The sequence below is a fragment of the Chenopodium quinoa genome, unplaced genomic scaffold (genome assembly GCF_001683475.1).
Source record: "Chenopodium quinoa cultivar QQ74 unplaced genomic scaffold, ASM168347v1, whole genome shotgun sequence".
NCBI lineage: Eukaryota > Viridiplantae > Streptophyta > Magnoliopsida > Caryophyllales > Amaranthaceae > Chenopodium > Chenopodium quinoa.
Genome location: NW_018744111.1, coordinates 235,287 through 257,818, shown reverse-complemented (window position 1 = coordinate 257,818; position 22,532 = coordinate 235,287). Strand labels below are relative to the sequence as shown.

The following is a 22,532-nucleotide window of genomic DNA, read 5'->3' as shown; positions in this document are numbered from 1 at the left end:
TAAATTATTCAAAAAATGAAAATAAATAAATTATATTTTCATATTAAAGATTTTAACCTAATATATAATCGATAAAATATCATATTTACAATTTTTTTTTTTTTTTTAGATATCATATTTACAATTTATTCATATTATTAAATTCAGTTGTCATATAACTAACAACAACGAATAAAATACAAAACAACAATAAAGTCGCATAATAAATTACATTGAAAAAAAAATTATACTTTTGTAATAGGCAATAACACTTTAATTAAATTATTATGTGTTATTTTTTTCTAAAATTATTAAATAGTAAAATAAATCAAATAATTATATATATAAACTTAGAGTCTATAGGAAAATATCATTTCTTGAGATTTATGTATGAAAAAAAAAACCCGTGCATCGCCACCTAGATAAAAGTAACGATTTAGATTTGATATATCTAAAATTTTAATGCCACGTAGATTATAATCCACGAATTAAATTATTTTAATGAAAAAAATAAAGTAAAAATATAGGAAAAGATAAATTTATTAATTTAGCACTACGAGTATAAGAAATCCAAAAATAATATACTAAAAATATTTAAATGATAAACGCTTATAATAACGTTTGAAATCTATCATATAAGATAAATTTTGATAGTATTTATGATAAGAAATACAAATTGTTCGTTATCTATAATTAAATTAAAATTTGTGATATCTACCATTATAAATTGACACATCATACGACACAAACAAAATTTTGTATCAATAAAAAACCCCATCAAGCGAATTTTGTGTTAGTAATTTTGTGTTAATTTTTGGTCATCAATGGTCGGGTAATTTTTAGCTTAATTTTTAAAATCCTATGTTTAAATTAGTATTTCTAATTATTACTTACATTGTATTAATTTGGGATACTCAACGATTATATGTTAATGTTTTATTTACTAAATGTTTTTTTACATGCAGATCTAACACATCATACGACACAAATAAAATTTCGTATCCCAATACAACACCCCATCAAGTGAATTTTGTGTTAGTTTTAGGTCATTAACGTCCGGGTAATTTTTAAAATCTTATTAGTTACATTGTATTTATTTAGGATACTTAACAATTATTTGTTTATGTAATGGCATACGATTAAATGCAGTATACTTAATATATGAGTGGCTTTGGTTATTTTTAGTGATGATGAAAAAATTCCAATGCATAGATTTGATTTTATACCCCAACAAATTTTCATTTATTGGTAAATATATTGATTTATTTTATATAAATGTAAAGATTTAATTTACATATCCATTGATGTAGGAGGGTTGGTTGTGGACGAGGTTGTTGATTCTATCGAAATAAAAGATATAGTAAAATAATGAAAAATGATTTAGGATTTAAATTATTAAAAATTTATCATTTCACATTAAAAGATTTTATATAATGGAAAAAATATCATATTTACAATTTATTTATATTTGATAAATTCATTATAAATTATAGTAAGAAAAAAAATATTAAACTTTTCTTGTCTGAAATTATTAAATACAATAAAACAAATAATTAAAGATAGATGAAAAAACCGTGCATCGCACGGGCTTCCATCTAAATGTATTTAACATAGGGCCTCCAAATAGCCGGAGATGACCCTGAATATAATCATCAACACAGGTAGGATTATTATCCTCAAAAATACTTTCATCAATTTTAATAAAAAAAGTGAAAACAAAAATTAGAAGTTTGAATAGCTTACCTTTTCTGTAGCTTCACCTAAGACGCTAAAACCCAACGGATGTCATCTAAGAGAGGGAATGCAACACAACAATGGCAACAACAACAGCTAAGTAATAACGTCCTTTTCATGGTGGGTGCTCGAATTAAGTGAGTGGCGAGTTGATGTGGGGAATAGATAGTTAGGCAATTCAATACTTCACGTCGGAAATTAAGTCATATGCGGAGGAAGATTTATAATTTACCTTTTAAAAATGGCACGTAGGTCATATAATCTGTTGTACCTCGTCATTTTAGAAGAGGGTCCCTTTTGAGAAGATTAAGTAAAAAGATGGGATTAATTTAAGTAATTTAAAAGGTTAGACTAATTTGAGGAGGTCGCTTAAAATTAGATTTATTCACGTTAATTTTTCCTATTTATTTAATTTTGTACATGCCAAACCAAACCGAATAGAAAAAAAAAAAAACTAAATTATTAATTTAGTTTAATTGGTTTTAAACCGAATTACTTCCACCCCTTACCAACCACCCTCTCTCTTGTCTCATTGTTTTTCCAAAGAAATTCCCACAACGTCCACAACTTTAAATGCTTGGTTTCATTCACTCTGCTAAGTTCAGTTTCCCTCCCCAATCTCCTCATTCCCCTAGCACGTGCTCCATCATGCTCTTATCATGTGACTTTCTTCCCTACTACTCATTTTTTTCTCTCTCCTATTTTACTCTCACTTGTCACAAATTTACCACTTCTTTCCTCACCCACTTACTGTCTTTTCTCTCTGCAAATTCTTCTATTTATCTTCTTTCTTCTGTACTTGAAAATTACTTGAAATTTGAAACAATCCTTCAATTTTCAGTTGAATTTCGATCTAATTAATCGATTATTTGCATATTTTTATTTTTATTTGATAATGTGAAAAGAAGTTATGGGCTGCATACAGTCCAAAACGACACACCTTACTTCTCCAAACGACGCAACTCCTCTCCCTGAATCCGACAAGCAAATCTCAGGTTTTTTCTTCTTTTCTTTGATTTTCCCACTTCGATTTCTCCATTGATTTTCTGGGTGTTGCTTTAAATTTTCTGCGTTTGTTCAATTTAGTTGATTTCAAATTGTTAATTACAGAGTATTTTTTTTTATTTATTTTAGTCCGACTTGGTTATTATTCAACCATTTGTATATAATCTATGAAATCCTTTTAATATTTTGTGATTGTTATTTCTGGGAATTGCTTTAATTTTGATGAATTTGCTGTTTTTTATACTGATTTTTGCTATTATGGGGTAATATAAATGTGTAATGCAGCAGTTGGAGAAGTAGGAGATGGGGATAATCAGCAGCAAAAAGTAGCAGCATTTAGAGAGTACAACTTGAGTGAGCTTAGGAAAGCAACAAATGGGTTTAGCACAGAATGTATAGTTTCTGAAAGTGGAGAAAAAGCACCTAATGTTGTGTATAAAGGAAGACTTGAAACTAATCGTTTCATTGCTGTTAAACGCTTTTCTAAGCAATCTTGGCCTGATGCCCAACAATTTCTGGTTTGGTTTTTCATCTTTTACCTAAACTTTATAAGTACTATTGTCACAATTTCAATTTTGAAATATTTGCTTCTCAGTGGTTTTAATTAGTTTTTTATAAGGTCTGGAAGAGTATAGATTAATGTCTTATCTTGTGTCATGATACCTGATTTCTGGTTGCGTAGTATACCCGGATGTGTGTCAATATTGCTGTTTTTTGTTCTATGTGAACACTCCCGAATGAAGGCTAATGTGGTGTAAATGTTGAATTTAAGATGGATTTGTTGGGGGGGGGGGAAAGTAGGGTATTTATGAAGATAAAAGTGATATAATGGAAAGTGTACCAGCTTTTTTCTTTCTGGGGTTGAGTCTTTTTCTTATTGAGTTAGTGAATTTGTACCATTTTGTCATTTTACAGTTGTTTTGTTTCCTTTGGTCAAGCATTTTGCAATTCTTTGACAATAATTGTTCACTTTATAGAACCCAAGGTTTCCTTTTTCTTTGGTTTCAATTGCAAACCATGGAATTTTTTTTCTTTTGAATTATATAGCATATTGGAAAACATGGAAGCAAAGGGCTTTTGATTGACTCGTTGATATCTTTTTTGCAATGACATTAGCTTCTACTAATGTTTCATTTTCCTTAATGGCCTTTATTAATTTCTTTTCTTGTTAGGGGTGGTTGAGAGTGGATTGGGGTGGCATTGTTGGACTTTTATAATACTAGTTGATTAGGGGATTTTGCTCCCACCAATCGGAATGCGCCACGTGGGCCAATCATGCCAAGTGTCCCCCAGTTGGACCTCTCAGGGCTTGCCACGTGGCACACGCTTATTCGTCCACCCTGGACTTATTATGTCATGACACGTGGCATACTCCATGCCTAATGGAGAAGCCGGTCACCTAGGCCCAACTTCCGAGGGAAGCCCAATCAGCCCAAGGTTAACCTAAACCTAGATTGGCACGTTTCCCGAGGTTATAAATACCTCCCTTAATCCTCATTAAGGGAGATTACGCAGATTACACACATTAAACACTCTCACCTAGAGAGACCCAATCACTTTAATTTCCGCATTAATTACTCCTTAATCAAGTACTAACTTGACCGTCGGAGGCGGATCTCCAATCATCCGGAGCATCCGTTTGTTTTGCAGGTACAGGCGTCCGGTTCCAGTCTCGGAATTGTAACTCTCCCGCAGGACATCAGAAAACCCCGAAACATTTTGGCGCCGTCTGTGGGGAGAGTACTTCTGAGATGGCACCCACGTTTGTACCGGCTCCTGAAGAGAGACGTCCCCTGGACGATCCTCTAGTTCAGTCGGACCACAATACTGAGAATGAATTTGAAGTTGTAGCCCACACAGCTTCAGACGGGACCCTAAGGGCCCGACGTACCCGTCATACCGAAAGGAGGGAACGGGAACATCTTCAAACTGGAAGCGAGCCAGCAGGCGCACCGCCTGTTCGGCAGCAGCCGACTGATGGGTCTGCTCCCATCACAAGGAACGAACTCATGACCTTCATGAGGGACTTCAAGGGAGAAATTCAAGAGTTGATCAACAAGAAGCCGCCTGCTCTGGACAAGGAGCAGTCGGCTAAGAAACCCTCCACTTCACGGAAGAGGAAGCCAGTTCAAGGGCGAGAGGCGACCCCTCATCCTAAATCTAGGAAGTGGGAGCCACCTGCCCTTGATTTCACAAAATACCGTTTTCCTACTCCAGGAAATAGGAAACCTGTTCGTCATATTCAGGCGGACGGGTCGAGGAAAACATACACAGACGCTCGGCTACTGCTAGAGCAGAAGAAGAGTGACCGATTGTCAGAGTCGGCCTCTACTTCAAACTTCCAAGACAGTCTGCGAAATACCTCGATGAGGCATACTCAGTCGTATCATGAGGGTCAGTCAGGCGGCACCTCCCGTCAGTCCGGCTTTCATAGCGACTAGGCGTTACCAAACTTACCGTTTGTACCGCAACAACAGTATTTTTTACAGCCACCTCCGTTTGGTGGACATGCAGCAAAAAATGTCCAACCTATGGACTGGCAGCTACGGTTGCTTAGACTTGGTGAACAACCATCGGCCTTCTCCAAGGAAATTACTGAAGCCGCTCAGCCGGCCAAAGTGAAAAATGTATTAGTAGGCGCCTATGACGGCACTACTAACCCAGAAGACCATCTGATGGCATTCACCAACCTGATGTACCTTCAAGGGTTGGATGATCCCACTTGGTGCAGGTGTTTCCCAGCGACTCTCAAAGGAATCGCACAACAATGGTTCGACAACCTGCCGACTGGTTGTGTAAATAACTTCAAGACGCTTGCTTACTTATTCACCTCCAACTTCGCCATGAACATCCCTGCGAAGAAGACGACCCTTGATTTAGGAACAATTCAGCAGGGCGAGGAGGGGCTTCGTTCTTACATCAGGCGATTTAACCTGATGAGAATACAGATTCAAGGGTTACCGGATGAAGTAGCCTATACTGACTTTTTCAGAGGTCTCAAAGACGGGTCGACCTTCAAATTTGATTTGGTCCGAAAGAGGGTGGCGACTCTTCAAGAGGCCTTGATTGAAGCGGAAGCCTATATACAGGCGACTGATCTTTGTAGTACGGTAAAACAGTCAGACGGGAAAAGGTCCGACAAAAGAGAAGAGAAAAGAGGTCTGGGCAACTGATTCCTCTAAACAGCCGTCCCAGAAGAAGAAAAAAGAATTCAAACCATACTCCCCAAAGTATGTGTTTAACAAGGATAGCCAATTTATCCTAAAGGAAATCAAGGGACGGATCTCAATTGAGAAGCCGGTCCCCATGAAGGGTTCTGCAAACAATCGGAACCAAGAAAAATTCTGTGATTATCATGAAGATGTTGGTCATCACACCAATGAATGCATCACTCTCATGTGGTATCTGGACCGCCTGGCTGAGCAAGGTGACCTTGACACTTATGTCAAGAAATCTACGGGGAACACTTCCTCGAAAAAGAAGTCGACCAAAAAGAATCAACAGGCCGACAGCTCCGATACAGATGATGCAGTCGTCTACACCATTGCAGGCGGCTTCTCAGGAGGCGGCCCCACTATTAGGGGCAACAAAGACAATATCAGACGGTTAGATGTAAATTCCGTTCACCAAGAACGACCCTCCAAATATTCATTTCCTGAGATTGTCATCACTGAAGAAGATCTAGGAGGGGTAAGAGGGCCGCATGACGACCCTATCGTTATTGAATGTAAAGCGGCCAACAAGAGAGTTGACCGAATCCTCATAGATACCGAAAGCTCCTCAGATCTCATCAGTAGCAAATGTCTGTCGAAACTAAAATATCAGACTGATTGCATACATCCGGCATCCCACCCTTTAGTAGGGTTTGGAGGAGGAGTCGTCCACCCAGTGGGACGAGTGGATTTACCCATCCGCCTGGGCAAAAAAGGAGAAGGACGACACATGGTAGTCCGGTTCCTGGTAGTAGAAGAACTCTCGGCCTACAACATGATTCTGGGACGACCAACCTTGAATAATTCCAAGGCTGTTATAATCCCATCTCTTATGTTGCTCAAGTTTGAGAGGGATAATGAAACAGTCGGGTCCCTAAGGGGAGATCAGAGGATGGCCCGAGAGTGCTATCTCTCGGATGTCAAGCCCACTGTTATGGCCACTATGTCGAGCGGTGGAAAAGTAGACCTTGACAATGTCAAGGAGAGTGCGCCTGTTCAAGAAGCAGGCGGCAAGAAGAGAAAGGCATCCCAGACAGGGGCCGCAAGAAAAGACAGAAAATAGCAATCATTGGCAGAGGAGCGGTCGGATGAATTCCGCCGTCAGCCAGCTGGTGAGCATACGGACCTGATCTTAGATGACTCGCGTCCTGACAGAACAATCAAGGTTGGGACGACTGCTCTAAGGGACCTGGGTGACGACTTTCACAAACTATTGAAAGAATACAAGGACATCTTTGCATTCGAAGTCCATGAAATGCCAGACATTAGTCTTGATCTGGCGGTACATAAACTGGCCGTGGATCCGAAAAAGAAGCCGGTACGGCAGAAGAAGCGGAACCATGGCGAAGAAAGAAGTCAGGCGGCAGCCGCCGAAGTTAAAAAATTACTTGATGCAGGGTTCATTCGGCAATGTTACTTCCCAGACTGGGTTGCAAATGTGGTGCTTATTAAAAAGCCGAATGGCACCTGGTGAATGTGTGTAGACTACACAGACTTAAACAAGGCGTGCCCCAAAGACAGTTACCCTCTGCCTAAAATTGATAACCTGGTCGACTCAACAGCCGGCCATGCTTTGATGAGCTTTATGGACGCCTACTATGGTTTCCATCAAATTCCTTTATGGAAGAAAGATCAGGAGAAGACGGCCTTCGTCACTGATCAGGGGTTATACTGTTACACGGTCATGCCGTTTGGTCTTAAGAATGCCCCGACCACTTTCCAACGAATGATAAACACTGTGTTCTTTGATCAGATTGGGAGAAATGTCGAGGCATGTATTGATGATATGATTGTCAAGTCTAAACTTCAGAAAGATCATCTGTCGGACCTCCGAGAAACTTTCGCCACACTCAGGCGGCACCATGTCATGCTCAATCCCAGGAAATGTTTCTTTGGAGTTGAGTCTGGGAAATTTCTCGGATTCCTTATCAATCAGAGAGGAATAAAGGCGAATCCTGAGAAGGTGCAGGCGGTCATCGACATGCAGTCGCCTCGTACCATCCGAGAGGTTCAGAAGTTAACAGGTTGTCTGGCGGCCTTGGGAAGATTTCTAAGCCAATCAGGCGACAAATGCCTATACTTTTTCCAGGCAATTAAGAAAAAGGCAAGGTTTGAATGGGGGCCGGATGCTGAGGCGGCCTTCCAGAGATTGAAAGTTCACTTGCATTCCTTGCCGAGGCTGGTCAGCCCTTTGCCCAAAGAAGTACTCTACATGTACCTGACTGTCTCTGATCATGCGTTAAGCGCTGTTCTCCTTGCTGAAAGAGACGGCTGTCAGCTCCCGGTCTACTTTGTCAGTCACGTACTGAAAAATGCCGAGTTGAGGTATCCCTTAGTGGAGAAATTTGGTCTTGCACTCTTCATGGCTGTTAAAAAATTGAAGCCCTACTTTTTGGCACATGCAGTCGTCGTGTATACAGACCAACCTATCAAGCGGCCACTGACCATCATGGAGTCTTCAGGCCGAATGATCAAATGGGCCATAGAAATACAGAGCCTCGAAGTTACCTTCGAGCCTAGAAAAGTAGTGAAGGGGCAAGCCTTTGCTGACTTTATTGTTGAGATGACTCGTCCTCCTGACTCTCAAGTTCCAGACCAAGTCTGGAAGGTATATGTGGATGGAAGCTCTACTTCAAATGGTTGTGGAGCAGACGTCATATGTCAGTCGCCAGAGGGCGACAGGTACGAGTATGCTCTACGCTTCAGTTTTCAGGCCTCAAACAATGAGGCAGAATATGAAGCTTTACTAGCCGGAATCCGCATGTGCAAGGCGGCAGGGGCAAGAAAAATAGACGCCTGTTCTGATTCACAATTGATAGTGAGTCAGTACAATGGTGAATACGAAGCAACCCATCCGGCCATGATCAAGTATTTACAGGCGGTCCAACAAGCAGTCGGCTCCCTTGAGGATTTCCATCTGACCCAAGTGCCGAGATCAGAAAACAACCAGGCGGATGCACTTTCAAAATTAGCATCATCCGCCTCCTGTTATACTCCTCGAACTGTTTTTTGGGAAGTAATGGAGAAGAGAAGCATTGAGGAAGACCCTATTGGAATCTTAGACAGAAGCTCAACTTGGATGAATCCAATCAGGGCATATCTGACAAATGGTACCCTGCCGGATGATCATCAACAGGCGGCAGCACTGAAAAAATGAGCAACCTGTTTTGAAATAATAAAGGGAGAACTTCACAAAAGGGGGTACCTTCAACCCTTCTTAAAGTGTGTTACTCTAGAAAAGGGGCGAGAGATACTAGATGATCTTCACTCTGGTTACTGTGCTTCCCATATAGGCGGTAGGACGCTTGCTCAACGGGCAAGGCGGCAGGGCTACTTTTGGCCTACTTTAGAAGCAGATGCGATGGAGATGGTGAAAAAATGTGACAAGTGCCAAAGGTTTGGCAAACTAATTCACCGTCCGGCTACTGACCTCACTACCATTCATAGCCCACTACCGTTTGCTAAGTGGGGCATGGATATTCTGGGTCCATATACGCCCGCTACAGGCGGAAGGAGGTACATACTTGTTGCCGTCGACTACTTCACTAAATGGGTAGAGGCGGAGGCTGTAAAGGGAATCAAGACGAAGGATGTAATTTCATTCATTTGGAAAAATGTCATCACTCGGTTCGGGGTTCCCATGTCTATGGTTTTTGATAATGGTCCCCAATTTGAGACGCCTGTTCTCAAAAGCTGGTTGGGTGACGAAGGAATTGCACACTACTTTGCATCTGTCGGCCGTCCACAAGCAAACGGCCAGGTAGAAGCCTTTAATAAAATCATCTCAGACGGTCTCAAGAAAAAGATTGAACGAGCAGGCGGCCTATGGGCGGATGAATTACCACATGTTCTCTGGGCCATTAGGACGACTGAAAAAGGGGCGACTGGAGAAACTCCATTCCTCCTAACTTATGGTGCGGAAGCTGTTCTTCCAATAGAGCACTACGAGCCGACTCTTCGAGTAATGCTATATGACGAAGAGGCAAACTGGGAAGCCATGCGCCTGGCATTAGACTCACTTCCTGAAAGGAGGGGCAATGCTGTCTTGCGCCATGAAATTTACCGCCTGAGAATGACTAGATCATACAACAAAAAAGTACACAGGCGTCCACTCAAAGTGTGGGACTTTGTACTTAGAAAAATGGAAGCAGTTGGAAGGGCTAATGAGTCTGGCAAACTAACTCCCAACTGGGAAGGACCCTACCGAATCTGTGAAGAGGTCAGGGACGGTACCTACCGTCTGGAAACACCAGACGGCCAACCGTTGCCTCGAACTTGGAATGTAGATAATCTTAAGAAATATTTCTTTTGAATGATATAAATAGTCAAGGGCTACTTAATAAAAGTTTGCATACTTGATATTCAATTTTGTACTAAGAGGGGCACGCCTACTAACAAACAGTCGGCTACTCTCCATACTCAGTTTTCATTTTTACTTAAGAGGGGCATGCCTACTGACAAACAGTCGGCTACTCTCCATGTTTAATTTTTATTCTTACTTAAGAGGGGCAGACCGCCTATACATTTACAGTCGCCTACTCTCCATTGAGTATTTCACTTTATCATCAGAGGGGCATGCCGTCTGTACCTTTGCAGTCGGCTACTCTCTATTGAGTATTTTACTCTATCTTCAGAGGGGCATGCCGTCTGTACCTTTACAGTCGGCTACTCTCCATTAAATATTTTACTCTATCACCATAGGGGCATGCCGTCTGGACATACAGTCGATTCCAAGACAGACGACCACCCTCCTATACTTAGCTAAAAAATGATGGTGGCCTGGCCGACCCTGTGCCTAAATAGGTAGCTGCCCTCCTCTTACTTAGCATCTGCGTCCACCAAAGGACTAACCAAGGCCACAGGCCGAATGATCAGACCAGGCGCCAAGCCAACTGATCCAATCTTCAAAACTAATACGACCTGTCCCAACATCATAGCAGGCGTCCGGCGGCATCCCTCCGGATGAAATTCGTCGCAGAGAGCAGCTCCCTTTTGGGTGGAACATTGCTCTATAAACTAATTACACGACACCTATACGACTGTCCCCAAGGGCAACCACGTAGCCGTTTTTGAGACAAGGATAACTCTATCACTAACCAAACCAGTGGTAGCAGTTGACATCTGAGTCAGATGACCGCCTGTATTACTTGGGATAAATGCAGGGGGTACCTCTTGAGTTAATAGCCAACAAACATTGGCGAATCAAAAGGTTCAGCCGGCCTCCGCCGCCTGGTACCTTTACTACTCAAGCAGGAGTGACGGCGATTGAGTAACACCAAAGTTAACTCATAGTCACTCTCTCAAACTTAGTATGGAGCCTAAAAGGTATGAGTCGTCCGCCTGTTTTTAGCAAACAGGGGCTCTCAACCACTACTCCTGCTAGGTCAACAACCTATGAGTTAAAAGCCAACAAACATTGGCGAATAAAGGGGAACAACCGGTACCCACCGCTTGATACCTCTACTACTCAGTTACTTGGCGACTAGGTAACAATCATGTTTACTTGGTCACTCCTTAAAAATTTAGTATGAAACTAAAAAGGTGTTCATACAGCACCTGTTCACACTAGATTAAATATGGCGAGGAACAGTCGGCCTGACGGCCTAAAGTCTCTAGCCTAAAAACATGACAAGTAGGAAACCACTTTCCTACTTGGTTAATTTTACAAATGACAGGACCGCCTGCCTAAAGGGGATCCAGTCTTTAAAATGGTTCGAATACCGATTGGATAAATAGCCGACTGATCGTCTAGCCTGGAAACAGACAACCAGTCGTCCAGGGGCATAGGCGGCGTGACTAACTATCCGTACCTGTCTGCAACTATCGGCCATGTAAAACAGTCGGTATAGTGTACAATTGGATATCAGAATATTCAATACTTAAACAAATTTGAAGCAAAACAAAAATATTCATTAAAAGGAAGCCGATCATTAAAGACCGACAAAATATTCAGAGCCCCGGCCCCCTGGCCGGGTAAATACAAACAAACGGCACGCAGGCCGGGGAAAGAAGACATAAAGCTTATGAAGGGGGCAGATCTTCAATATTAGCAGCTGCCGCCTGGTCAGCACTCTTTTTGCTGGACTCGGTTTCAGCTGCATCCTTCTTCGATGCATTACCCCCAAGCGGCACAAGCGCCACTACCGGCTGCTCCTCCTCCTCCTCCTCCAACGCTTCTTCCTCAGCAGTGCTAGGATCTCTTGATTATATCTATCAGAACACTGGCGGTACGTTTTTTCCCAGGAGGCAAAGTCGGCATTGGGGAAGAGGCGGCCCCAAGTCATGCGCTGGATTTGAGCAGAGTCTTCCATCATCTCCCGGACCAGCTCTTTCTTTTCTTGCTCGGCCTTTTCCGAGAGCTCCTGAGTAAGACTCTTCTCCTGGGTCACCAGGCGTTCCTTTACGCTCGCCAAGGATTTCTCCAAGGTTTCGTATGAGGACATCTTTTGGCGAAGAGGTCTCAGCTCGGTCTTGAGGTTGTTGATGGTCGCCTCCAGCTCGCTATTCCTCTTCTGGGCCGCCTCTAACTGAGCCCGGATAGCGGCGTAAGCCTGCGCCTGATAATAAAGAATATCAATTGTCAGAACTTCATTTTGGGCAATTTGAAACATTGCCTTATCACAGTCAGAGGCGGCCATAGCTTTTGCAGCCTTTACCTCTTTGTTTTTCCGGTCAAGCGGCTTGCGAAGGCCGTTCACTCGGAGCAGGACCTAAGTAAAAAGGGGAACAGGCGTCAGTTTCCAAACAAAAAAGAAAACAGGCGTCCTGGAATTCAAATACTCAAAAATATGCTAAGTATACCTCAGCAAGGACCCCTGCAATCCCGTCTAGGTCAAGGGTGCCGACACCCCTGACCGCCTCCCTTTCAGCTGGAGGTACGACCTTGATCATAGACTTGGCCACTTCGACCAAGTCAGGCTCCTGAGGGCCGGCTGCATCAAGCATAAACAAACGGATTAGACCTAGTAAAGGAGGGAGCAAGTCTAAAATTTACTAGGACAATTTCATACTTCTAGGTGGCCCAGCTGGAGTTTTAGAAGAAGTGGCCGGCTGTTTCTCAGCCGCCGCATGTTTCCTGGCAGAACCAGGAGAGCTCACAACAGTCGTCCTCCGGGCCTTGGGGTCCGGCTGTTGGGAAGAAGAAGCTCTTGGAGCGCCCGTCTAAAAAAGAAGAAAAGAGTCAGTATATGCATAAACACAACTCCAAAAAAAGGGTGAAAGGTTCGAAGCCCACCAAGGGTGCCCCCTTGTTGGGGGAGTCGGTTGAAGACTGTTGCATGATGGAGGCTCGCAACATGGCCGCCGCAGTCTTGGAGGCGGTAATTTTGCTCATGGCGTCCGCTGCAAAAACAAATAGCAAAGTTAATAAAAGTCATAACAAGAAATGCACGGAACAACAGAGTATTCGACAGGCCGGCTACCTCTTGAGCACCGACTGCTGAGGCCACAGGCGGCCAAAAAGTACTCGTCGTAGAGCCATTTGAAGCTCGGGACGCAGTGCAGGGGTACTTGCTCTCGTACCCCTGAAGTAGAGTTCACCTTCGACTCTACTTTGAAGAGTCCTTTATCTAGGATCTCTTTCTTAGCCTTGGGGGGAACAGGCGGCATGTTGCGGCCGCCTGCAAGAAGGGGCGGATTCCTGTTCCACCTGTTGAAGCGCTTGTTCATCTCTGTGTCTGAACTCTCAATGATAAGGAAGGTGCTCCGCCAGTCCTTCCATTTGTTTGCTTTACCTCTCGTCATGAGGTAGCCCCTGTGGCTCGTCAATTGATACCAGCCGGTACCGCTTGCCTTAGGGGTCCGGCTGAGGTAGTTCATGTGGGCGAAAGCCTCGAAGTTCGGCTCCACCCCGTGCAGTTCGCACCCGGCCACATAGCCTAGTACGTTGACCCAGGAGTTCGGGGCTAACTGCCATAACCCCAACTCATACCCATCCAAGATCCGTTGAACAACCGGATGTAGTGGGAAGCGCAGCCCAGCCTTGATGGCCGCCTCGTAGCAGCCAAAGCAGGCGCCATCATAACTGGTACCAGCCGGCCAGACGACTGTGTCTTCTGGATCCGGCACGAACACTAAAAAGCCGGGGCCCATTGTGTGGTTTGCGATAAAGCTCCCCATTTTCTCTTGCATGGCCGTGATCCGGCCCCGAGGTACCGTGCAGTAGTAGGGGGTATTTTGCTCTCGGTGAGAGGCGGATGGCTCCGCCCAATCGTCCCCCTTCTCAACTGCGTGAGAAAGCCTCGCCTCTTGTAGGCGACTGTTTTTCTCTTCTGTGTCCAGAGAAGCATGGCCAGAAGAGCTAGACTCGGATTCGTCCTCTGACGAGTCCGAAGAGGACGACTCCTCCCCTCTCCCGGAGGGGCCTACCTCCTCTCCTTTAAAAGGAGCAGGAGAGAATGTAGAATTGTCAACTGTAAAATGGGAAGGGGTCACTTTGACTCCTCCCTCAGAACTGCCGGCTTTCAAGCCGCTTTGTTTCACTTCCACATCTGGCGCCTGGTCAGATGTTTCACTAATCGGCACCCTGTGGGAGGAGCCGTTTGAGTTTGAGATCCTGACAGTCTTTTTTGTTCTGGCCATCATGCTCTGCATAGACACAGATACAGTCAGACTTTGTATAAAGGGCAAAGATGGGTCCAGAAAAGGGCAGGCGGCACTCCTAGTCCTAGATTCAGCCGTCCCCGGTGACCGGCTGATCACTAACCTAGGTCGTGTCGTGTGTTTCCGTGGTGCCATTTCAAAAAAGAATAAAGTAAAGAGAAAATTAAGAGTAAGAGAACCGACGGTTACCTGAACGAGTGACGATTGATGAAGTTCTGAAAATCCTTTGCAGTCGGCTTGTCAGAGCAGGCGGTAGGCAGAAAGGGTCCAAAATGTCAGAGCAAGTTCAGGGGTCCGAATGTTCTCTCACAAAGTTTTCAAGTGTGAAAATGACCGAAGTCAACACTCCTTTATATAGGCGAAGTGAGAAGGCGAAGGGTCACTTCCAGAATTCAAAATTTTGGCGGGAGAATCTCTCGGCCTCTCGCCGAGTGACACCTGTAGCAGGCCGTCGCCTGTTACAGGGCGATACCTGTCACAGGTAACACGTGACCAGTCACGTGCCACCTGTGAGGGGCAAATGATTAGGGGATTTTGCTCCCACCAATCGGAATGCGCCACGTGGGCCAATCAGGTCCTGCCAAGTGTCCCCCAGTTGGACATCTCAGGGCTTGCCACGTGGCACACGCTTATTCGTCCACCCTGGACTTATTATGTCATGACACGTGGCATACTCCATGCCTAATGGAGAAGCCGGTCACCTAGGCCCAACTTCCAAGGGAAGCCCAATCAGCCCAAGGTTAACCTAAACCTAGATTGGCACGTTTCCCGAGGTTATAAATACCTCCCTTAATCCTCATTAAGGGGGATTACGCAGATTACACACATTAAACACTCTCACCTAGAGAGACCCAATCACTTTAATTTCCGCATTAATTACTCCATAATCAAGTACTAACTTGACCGTCGGAGGCGGATCTCCAATCATCCGGAGCATCCGTTTGTTTTGCAGGTACAGGCGTCCGGTTCCAGTCTCGGAATTGTAACTCTCCCGCAGGACATCAGAAAACCCCGAAACACTAGTAACAAATAGAACTCCTTAGTAGCCTTTTTTATTCTAGTAGCATTTTGTTGATCTGTAATAACCTAGTGACATCTTAGAAGTGTTCTCTCCTGTATTCCTTCGATCAGGTTGTTTAATCCTTATAATTTGATTATGTTGAACTTTCTTGAACTTATATCCAATATGCTTGCTTTAGAATTTATAACTTAAAAATTTCTTGCTAATTTTTCACTTTTGCCTTGAACTAATAAAATGCTAAATATCATAGGAAGAAGCAGCTGGTGTTGGGAAGGTCAGACATAAAAGGCTGGCTAATCTCATTGGATGTTGTGCAGAGGGGGATGAGAGATTGTTGGTGGCTGAATACATGCCCCATGATACTCTATCAAAGCATCTTTTCCATTGTGAGCTTCAAATCTCGTGTTATGTTCACTCGTATTCTGTTACTCCCTCACATATATTTGGTTGGCTAAATAGGCTACATAAAGAATAAATTGTGTTTGCTTTTTCTTATGTGTATATAGTTGTGTAGACAAGGTGGTTATATGCCTTTGATGACCTTGATGTGCTGTGCATGATAACTACTTTAACTTTGGTCTTTATTTGATTTTGTAGATGATAAGCAGCCTCTTCCGTGGGAAATGCGTGTGCGAGTGGCCTATTATATTGCATTGGCTCTTGATCATTGCAATGCAGAAAATCGGAAAATTTATCATGATTTAAATGCATATAGAGTGCTTTTTGATGAGGTATATTCTGTTATTCTGCAAATTTACTGTTCCGAGCTTTGTGGCACTTTCTTTAGATGTCTTCTGTTGTGCTTTACTTTTCATTCTCTGCTTTGGTGTGAGTAGATAATAATGTTGGTATATATAGGTCGCAAGTAGTTTAGGAGTATAAACTATTAAGTGATTAAAGTCTAAAGCTACGTAGGTATTTACATGAAAGAAACAGCCAAAGTCCGAAGAGCATAATGTGTTTCTACTCTTGGGGAGAATGCAGACGTGTTGGATCTTAGAGGTCATATATCCTGTTGGAAACTATTTTCCATTGTCTTTATACATGTCATTTTTATGACTTACAACAGGGCAACAGGCTATGCAATACTAAAATGTGTTGATATTGGATGAACACTGCCAGAATTTCAGCCATGGTATTGAATTTTACAGACATGCACTGATATTTAGCTTCCTTGGAAAGATAGCTAATTGGTGCTTTTAATATTATTACGTACTTGTGGTTAATGTGGAATTGTGGATCTTGTATTGCTTACTTATACCCTTTTCCATGTCCTGTATAAATAAGCTGCATATCAAATGCTACACGCATGCTGTTGGCATTTAAAGGAATACTCCATCCATTTTTCAAATTAGTTGTTACTCTTATTTATTTTGGTTATTTCAAATTAATGGTTGAACTTTGCCATATTCAAATTTGAGGCATGTTGCCCACAATTTTCTATTAAATTCCTACACTTTTTGTACATATAGTATTTTATGGGCCCATAAGCTGTTTTTATGTTAATATGGCTTCTTAAAAAATTTCACTTTTTTCCATTTTTCTCTTAATCATTTCCTTGATTTTGATGAAAAGTGTTGCCATTGACTTGCAACAAAGGTAGTATTAGTTTTTATGTGGTTTTTTTTCTTTTAATTTAGGATGTCACTTCCAATACACCTATTTGCTTAAATGATATTGTGAACTTCATGAAGTTTGATTTTCTTTTTCTTCAAGGCATCATTACTACTCTTGGCTGGAGATAATATTTGTTTGATTATGGTGGATGCTTGTTATTTCGATCTTGGTATGGCAGAAACTGATTTTTCCTGAGTTGTTTGCTTGTTCAACTAATCTGCCTTTTGTTTTGATTGCTTCTTTAGATTAGCATTTATCCTGTGCGACAATTACGGCTGTCTAATCCCTTACAAAATTGGCTCTTTTTTTATAGGAAGGTGATCCAAGTTTATCCACTTTTGGCCTAATGAAAAACAGCAGGGACGGTAAAAGCTACAGCACAAACTTGGCCTACACACCACCTGAGTTTATGCGGACAGGTAATTTGTTTGTCAGATTTTCCCCATATCTCCTATCATGTTAAAGGGGAAGATGGTTTTAAAATTAGTTACTTTTTGCTCGAACCAGCACTCTGATGCAAAATAACTCTCAGATTACCCTTATTCAACCAAACTGTAAACAATTTGCTAATTTGCTTCTTGCTGTGACCACCCGTCCACCCCTATTATACAAAATAACTCTCGGATCACCCATATTCAACAAATTGCACACTGTGGATATTGGAAGTGTATAATTCCCCCCCCCCCTCCAAATCCAAACTATTGTGACACTAGACTGATAATGCCAAAGTCTATCAACATCATGAGCTAGCGGACTTCCTTGGATGTGGCGTACCATGTTTCTAAAAGTTTACTTGTAAATTCAGTGTTAGGTCGCCCATTTATATTATTCTGTGCTGAATTTCTTATAGAATAGAACTATAGAAGATATGACAGAACTCAGAAGAGTAAAATTGTGTCTCAATGAACTTGTTCGTAAAGGTTATCTGACAGTATTAAAACAACAAGTTTAGAGGCGCACGCAATGCGTGCACGACTATCCCCCCTCTTTATACTTTGTGCATAAAGTTATCTTTATAATTTACTTATTTGCGTACACGGCATATATATTGACATAATTTTATTACTCCGTATTTTTTATAATTAGTAAAGGTAAGAATCCATTAAAGGGATAAGCTTTTAACCATGCAAAACAATCCTAAATTTTACAGTGCATTTGTTATATTAGTTCTACAATTACATACATACTCATTTTTTTTAAAGGATGAATTGAACCCATTCAAGGTATTATATATACAAATGATTAAATAAATTTAAAGGGAATAGTCGTGCACGCATTGCATGTGCCTCTAAACTTATATCATTTAAATTATACATACTTGTAAAATATGTGTACAATGTAAATATTCGTACTACTAATTAAATTATAGTATGTTGCTTTTATACTTATATAAAAGTTGAAAAAACCAATGCAAACTTACAAACACCGACTTTTAAAACACCAAGTGTCAAATTTATATCATCAAATAAATATTCTCGAATTAAACTAATATACCGTCTAACATAACTACACTTGAAGGAATTATTTGATATGAGAAAAAATAACCACCATAAGAGAAGTTATCTTTTTAAATTTATGGAGTAGTTAGAAATGGAAGTTATATCTTAAGTTTAAATTTTAAATACATTTTAATTTTTTTTAATTATAATAAATATTTGTAGAGAGGGTAAAATGGTCCACTCAAAAATTCCCAACCAAAAACACTTCTTTTTATATATTACATAGATAAAAGTTGAAAAAAACCTATGCAAACTTACAAACACCGACTTTTAAAACACCAAGTGTCAAATTTATATCATCAAATAAATATTCTCGAATTAAACTAATATACCGTCTAACATAACTACACTTGAAGGAATTATTTGATATGAGAAAAAATAACCACCATAAGAGAAGTTATCTTTTTAAATTTATGGAGTAGTTAGAAATGGAAGTTATATTTTAAGGTTAAATTTCAAATACATTTTAATTTTTTTTAATTATAATAAATATTTGTAGAGAGGGTAAAATGGTCCACTCCAAAATCCCCAACCAAAAACACCTCTTCTCTTTATTTATTACATAGATAATTCTTCTTCTTATTATTATTCTGTTAATTAATTTGTTATAAGTATGTCAATATCTATCCATATATGTTAATCTTTGAATTTACGTATTTTGGACGCATCTTTTACATATTCCATAATAGATCCCTGGTTTTTCATCTACTATCTTCTTCTTCTGCTTGAACGCCTTAATCCCATAAGTGGAGTCGGCTACATGAATCAACATGAGGACTTTCGATTTGTAAATCTTAATGCTAGCAAGTCACGTAATTCAAAGTGGAAACTGGGAAGGTATATATATAAGTAGTATATAATTTTTTTTCTCAGTTGCCAATTTCAATATCCAAGATTACCATGAATAATATTAATAGCTTATATCTTAGAATACTCCTGGCCATCCACTTCACCTGTAATTCCTTATCTTGTTTTTCCTTTCTTCATGATTGTTGGAAACTAGTATCATTTAAAACTTGATACATCACTTAACTATTTAGCTGCCAAAACTCTGCAGGAAGGGTTATTCCCGAGAGTGTCATCTACAGTTATGGCACCATTCTACTTGACCTTTTAAGTGGGAAGCATATACCTCCTAGTCATGTATGTAATCTTGGTGCCCTTTATTTATATATCTTTTTATATTTATTTATATATTTTTAAAGTCTGGTTTATGCTTTCCTTGTTACCTGCGTTCTGGTATTTCCTTATAGTAGAAGTAATTTGTTGTGTCAAGATCTTTAGTTGTAATATATGACAGGAGGGCTGAAATTATCTTGGCTAATTCTTTACTGTAACTAGAAGCAGCTAGAATTTCTATCCGAAGTGTTATAGATCGCTTTCATTTGTCACTAGTTAATGATGAATTTGTTGCGTCTAGAATTTTCTCATCTTTCATTAATTTCACTCTTGACAATTTATTCCATGAATTCTGGAACTGAATCAAATTTGTCTGTCATTTTCTGAGTCCAGCCCTAACTTGAGCAGAAGGCCAAACTGTTAGTAGGTTTATCTCAACTGGGGCTCTTGTTAAGTTTCTGTATGGAGTATATATCACTTTCCGCTTAGTTATTGGAAGGTATTCTTTTGTGTGAAGATAATTGAAGTGTAGAACACATAAGTGCTAGTTGCAATCCATATCTTTGTACTCTGCTTCAAACAAGTACATCATTTGGGGCATTGTCTTAGAAGTTTTTGCAAGTTGGACATAGTTGTTTTCTAAGTTGGGGAAGTCCTGTACCTGCTGCCTGTCTTCATTTACATTAAAATATGATGTAGGTTGGAATTTATGTTTTATTTTTTGCCATGTGAATGTAATCTAGGTTTTCTATCAGTATTGGTTCAATGTGGATTTTTTTCTTGTATTGTTTTAATTGTTGGAATGTGCTGATTAAATGGCCACTGCTCAGGCATTGGACATAATAAGGGGAAAAAGCGCATTGGTATTAATGGATTCATCATTAGAAGGACAATATGTAAATGAGGATGCGGCTACAATGATTGAATTAGCATCAAAATGCCTACAGTATGAAGCAAGGGATCGACCTGATATCAAATTCCTTCTTGCAGCAGTAGATCCCCTGCAAAAACAGAAAGAGGTATACTTATTTTTCTGTGATTTTTAATATAAGTTATTGCAGTTATACTTGTTTTGATTTCTAGCTATTACATTAATTATAGATTCAGTATTGATGGAAATAGTTGATTTTAGGTTACGTCTCTTAATCTGATGGGGCTGGCCAAGGCTGCAGTAGTGGTTCCAATAATGCTTTCTCCCTTAGGAAAGGCTTGTGAAAGGTTGGACCTCACAGCTGTGCATGACATCTTGCTTAAAACTGGCTATAGAGATGAAGAGGGTGCTGATAATGAGGTACATCTGACTTTTACCCCACTGGTCGGACACTTATGCTGATTTGGTTTCTTTTGTTTCTTAACTCTTTATCAGTGAAAATCAAATGTGTCACACCTTGACAGGAAGAGTAGGATAAATTGAGTTGCATTTCCAAGCATGTTTCATACTTTTGATTATCTCCTTGATGCTGACTAGAGCAGTTTCTTCCTCGCTTTTGGTTATTTCGTTCAAATGTCGCTCTTTTTGCACTTGAATAGGCAACAACTGGTGTAACTAAACATCCATGAATTAATAATAATGTTGTTAGCCGACTCAAACAATCAATACATATAGCCAATGGTAGTAGTTGGTTAAACAAAAATGACTTTTATTTATGGGGTATTTTTAAAATTCCTGGTTATTTTTCCTCATCTACCCTAAATTGGATACAGATGGTTTGCCATCTCTTTGTGTTTCTCTGATAGTTATCCTCTATGCAGCTCTCATTTCAAGAATGGACACAACAAGTTCAAGACATGTTGAATACAAAGAAATTCGGAGATATTGCATTCAGAGATAAGGATTTTAAGAATGCTGTAGAAAACTATTCAAAGGTACTGATTTGCCAGCCTCAGTAGAGTCATTGACACTTTTCCTGTAAATTATGTCAAGAAATCTAGACTGTGCATTAAGAGATTATACATGCTCCTGAAACTCTTGCTTGTGTTTTTCAAACAATACAGCTGGTGGCTATGATGCCTGCACCTTCAGCTACTGTGTTTGCAAGGAGGACCCTCTGTTACTTGATGATTGGGCAACCCGAGCTTGCCCTTAGGGATGCTATGCAGGCCCAGGTATGCATACCAGAGTGGCCAACGGCATTTTATTTACAGGCCCTTGCGCTCTCCAAGCTAGGGATGGAAGCTGATGCCCAGGATATGCTAAATGATGGTGCTGCCTTTGAAGCCAAGAGGCAAAGTAGCTGGCGGGGCTGAAATTATTTCTACATTAAACGCCGTAATATTGCTGTAGAATATGGAGATATGAGAGGAGAGGTTATGGAGAAGATAGCTGGGATTGAGCAGTAGTTGGATCAATTTTTTCTCTTTAGCTTGAGGTGTTGGTTTTAATCATATACATATGATGTAATATGTCAAAGTATATTTAGTCATTTATTAGAGAATAGATAACTAAATTAGTTCTAGCTACTATTGTGAATTTGTGATCCTTCGTCATTTCTATCGGAGCCATTCAAAACTCCCATCGTAATTTTGTGTTCTTAGATGCACAGGGGCACCTCGAGCCCATACAAGACGAGTGTGATGAACTTGCATGTCTTATTACGAAACAAACTTTAATTTATATAGTGCTAAAAATAATCATCTATCAATCAATATACTCCTTCTGCTCCATATTGATCTTATTTGGAATCTTTTTACATAAATTAAGAAAAAGAGATTCTTAAGTATTAAATGAACTCACTCTATATTTTA

The 22,532-nt window shown here is 40.7% G+C and overlaps 1 protein-coding gene across 2 annotated transcripts; it reads left to right on the top strand.

Moving 5' to 3' along the window:
• The first annotated feature begins 2,134 nt into the window (after positions 1–2,134).
• Positions 2,135–22,429, top strand: LOC110692412 (probable serine/threonine-protein kinase At4g35230). 2 transcript variants are annotated; one of them, XM_021869407.1, is made up of 10 exons: positions 2,135–2,708; positions 3,007–3,236; positions 15,803–15,938; positions 16,150–16,283; positions 17,483–17,588; positions 19,726–19,811; positions 20,618–20,806; positions 20,920–21,078; positions 21,540–21,653; positions 21,783–22,429. In XM_021869407.1, exons 1-10 carry the CDS (start codon positions 2,624–2,626, stop codon positions 22,032–22,034), a joined length of 1,491 nt encoding a protein of 496 aa, XP_021725099.1. In that variant the 5' UTR covers positions 2,135–2,623; the 3' UTR covers positions 22,035–22,429. The 2 variants fall into 2 exon arrangements, with proteins under 2 accessions (XP_021725099.1, XP_021725098.1); XM_021869406.1 differs by having other exon boundaries at positions 2,139–2,708; positions 3,004–3,236.
• Positions 22,430–22,532: the final 103 nt, after the last annotated feature.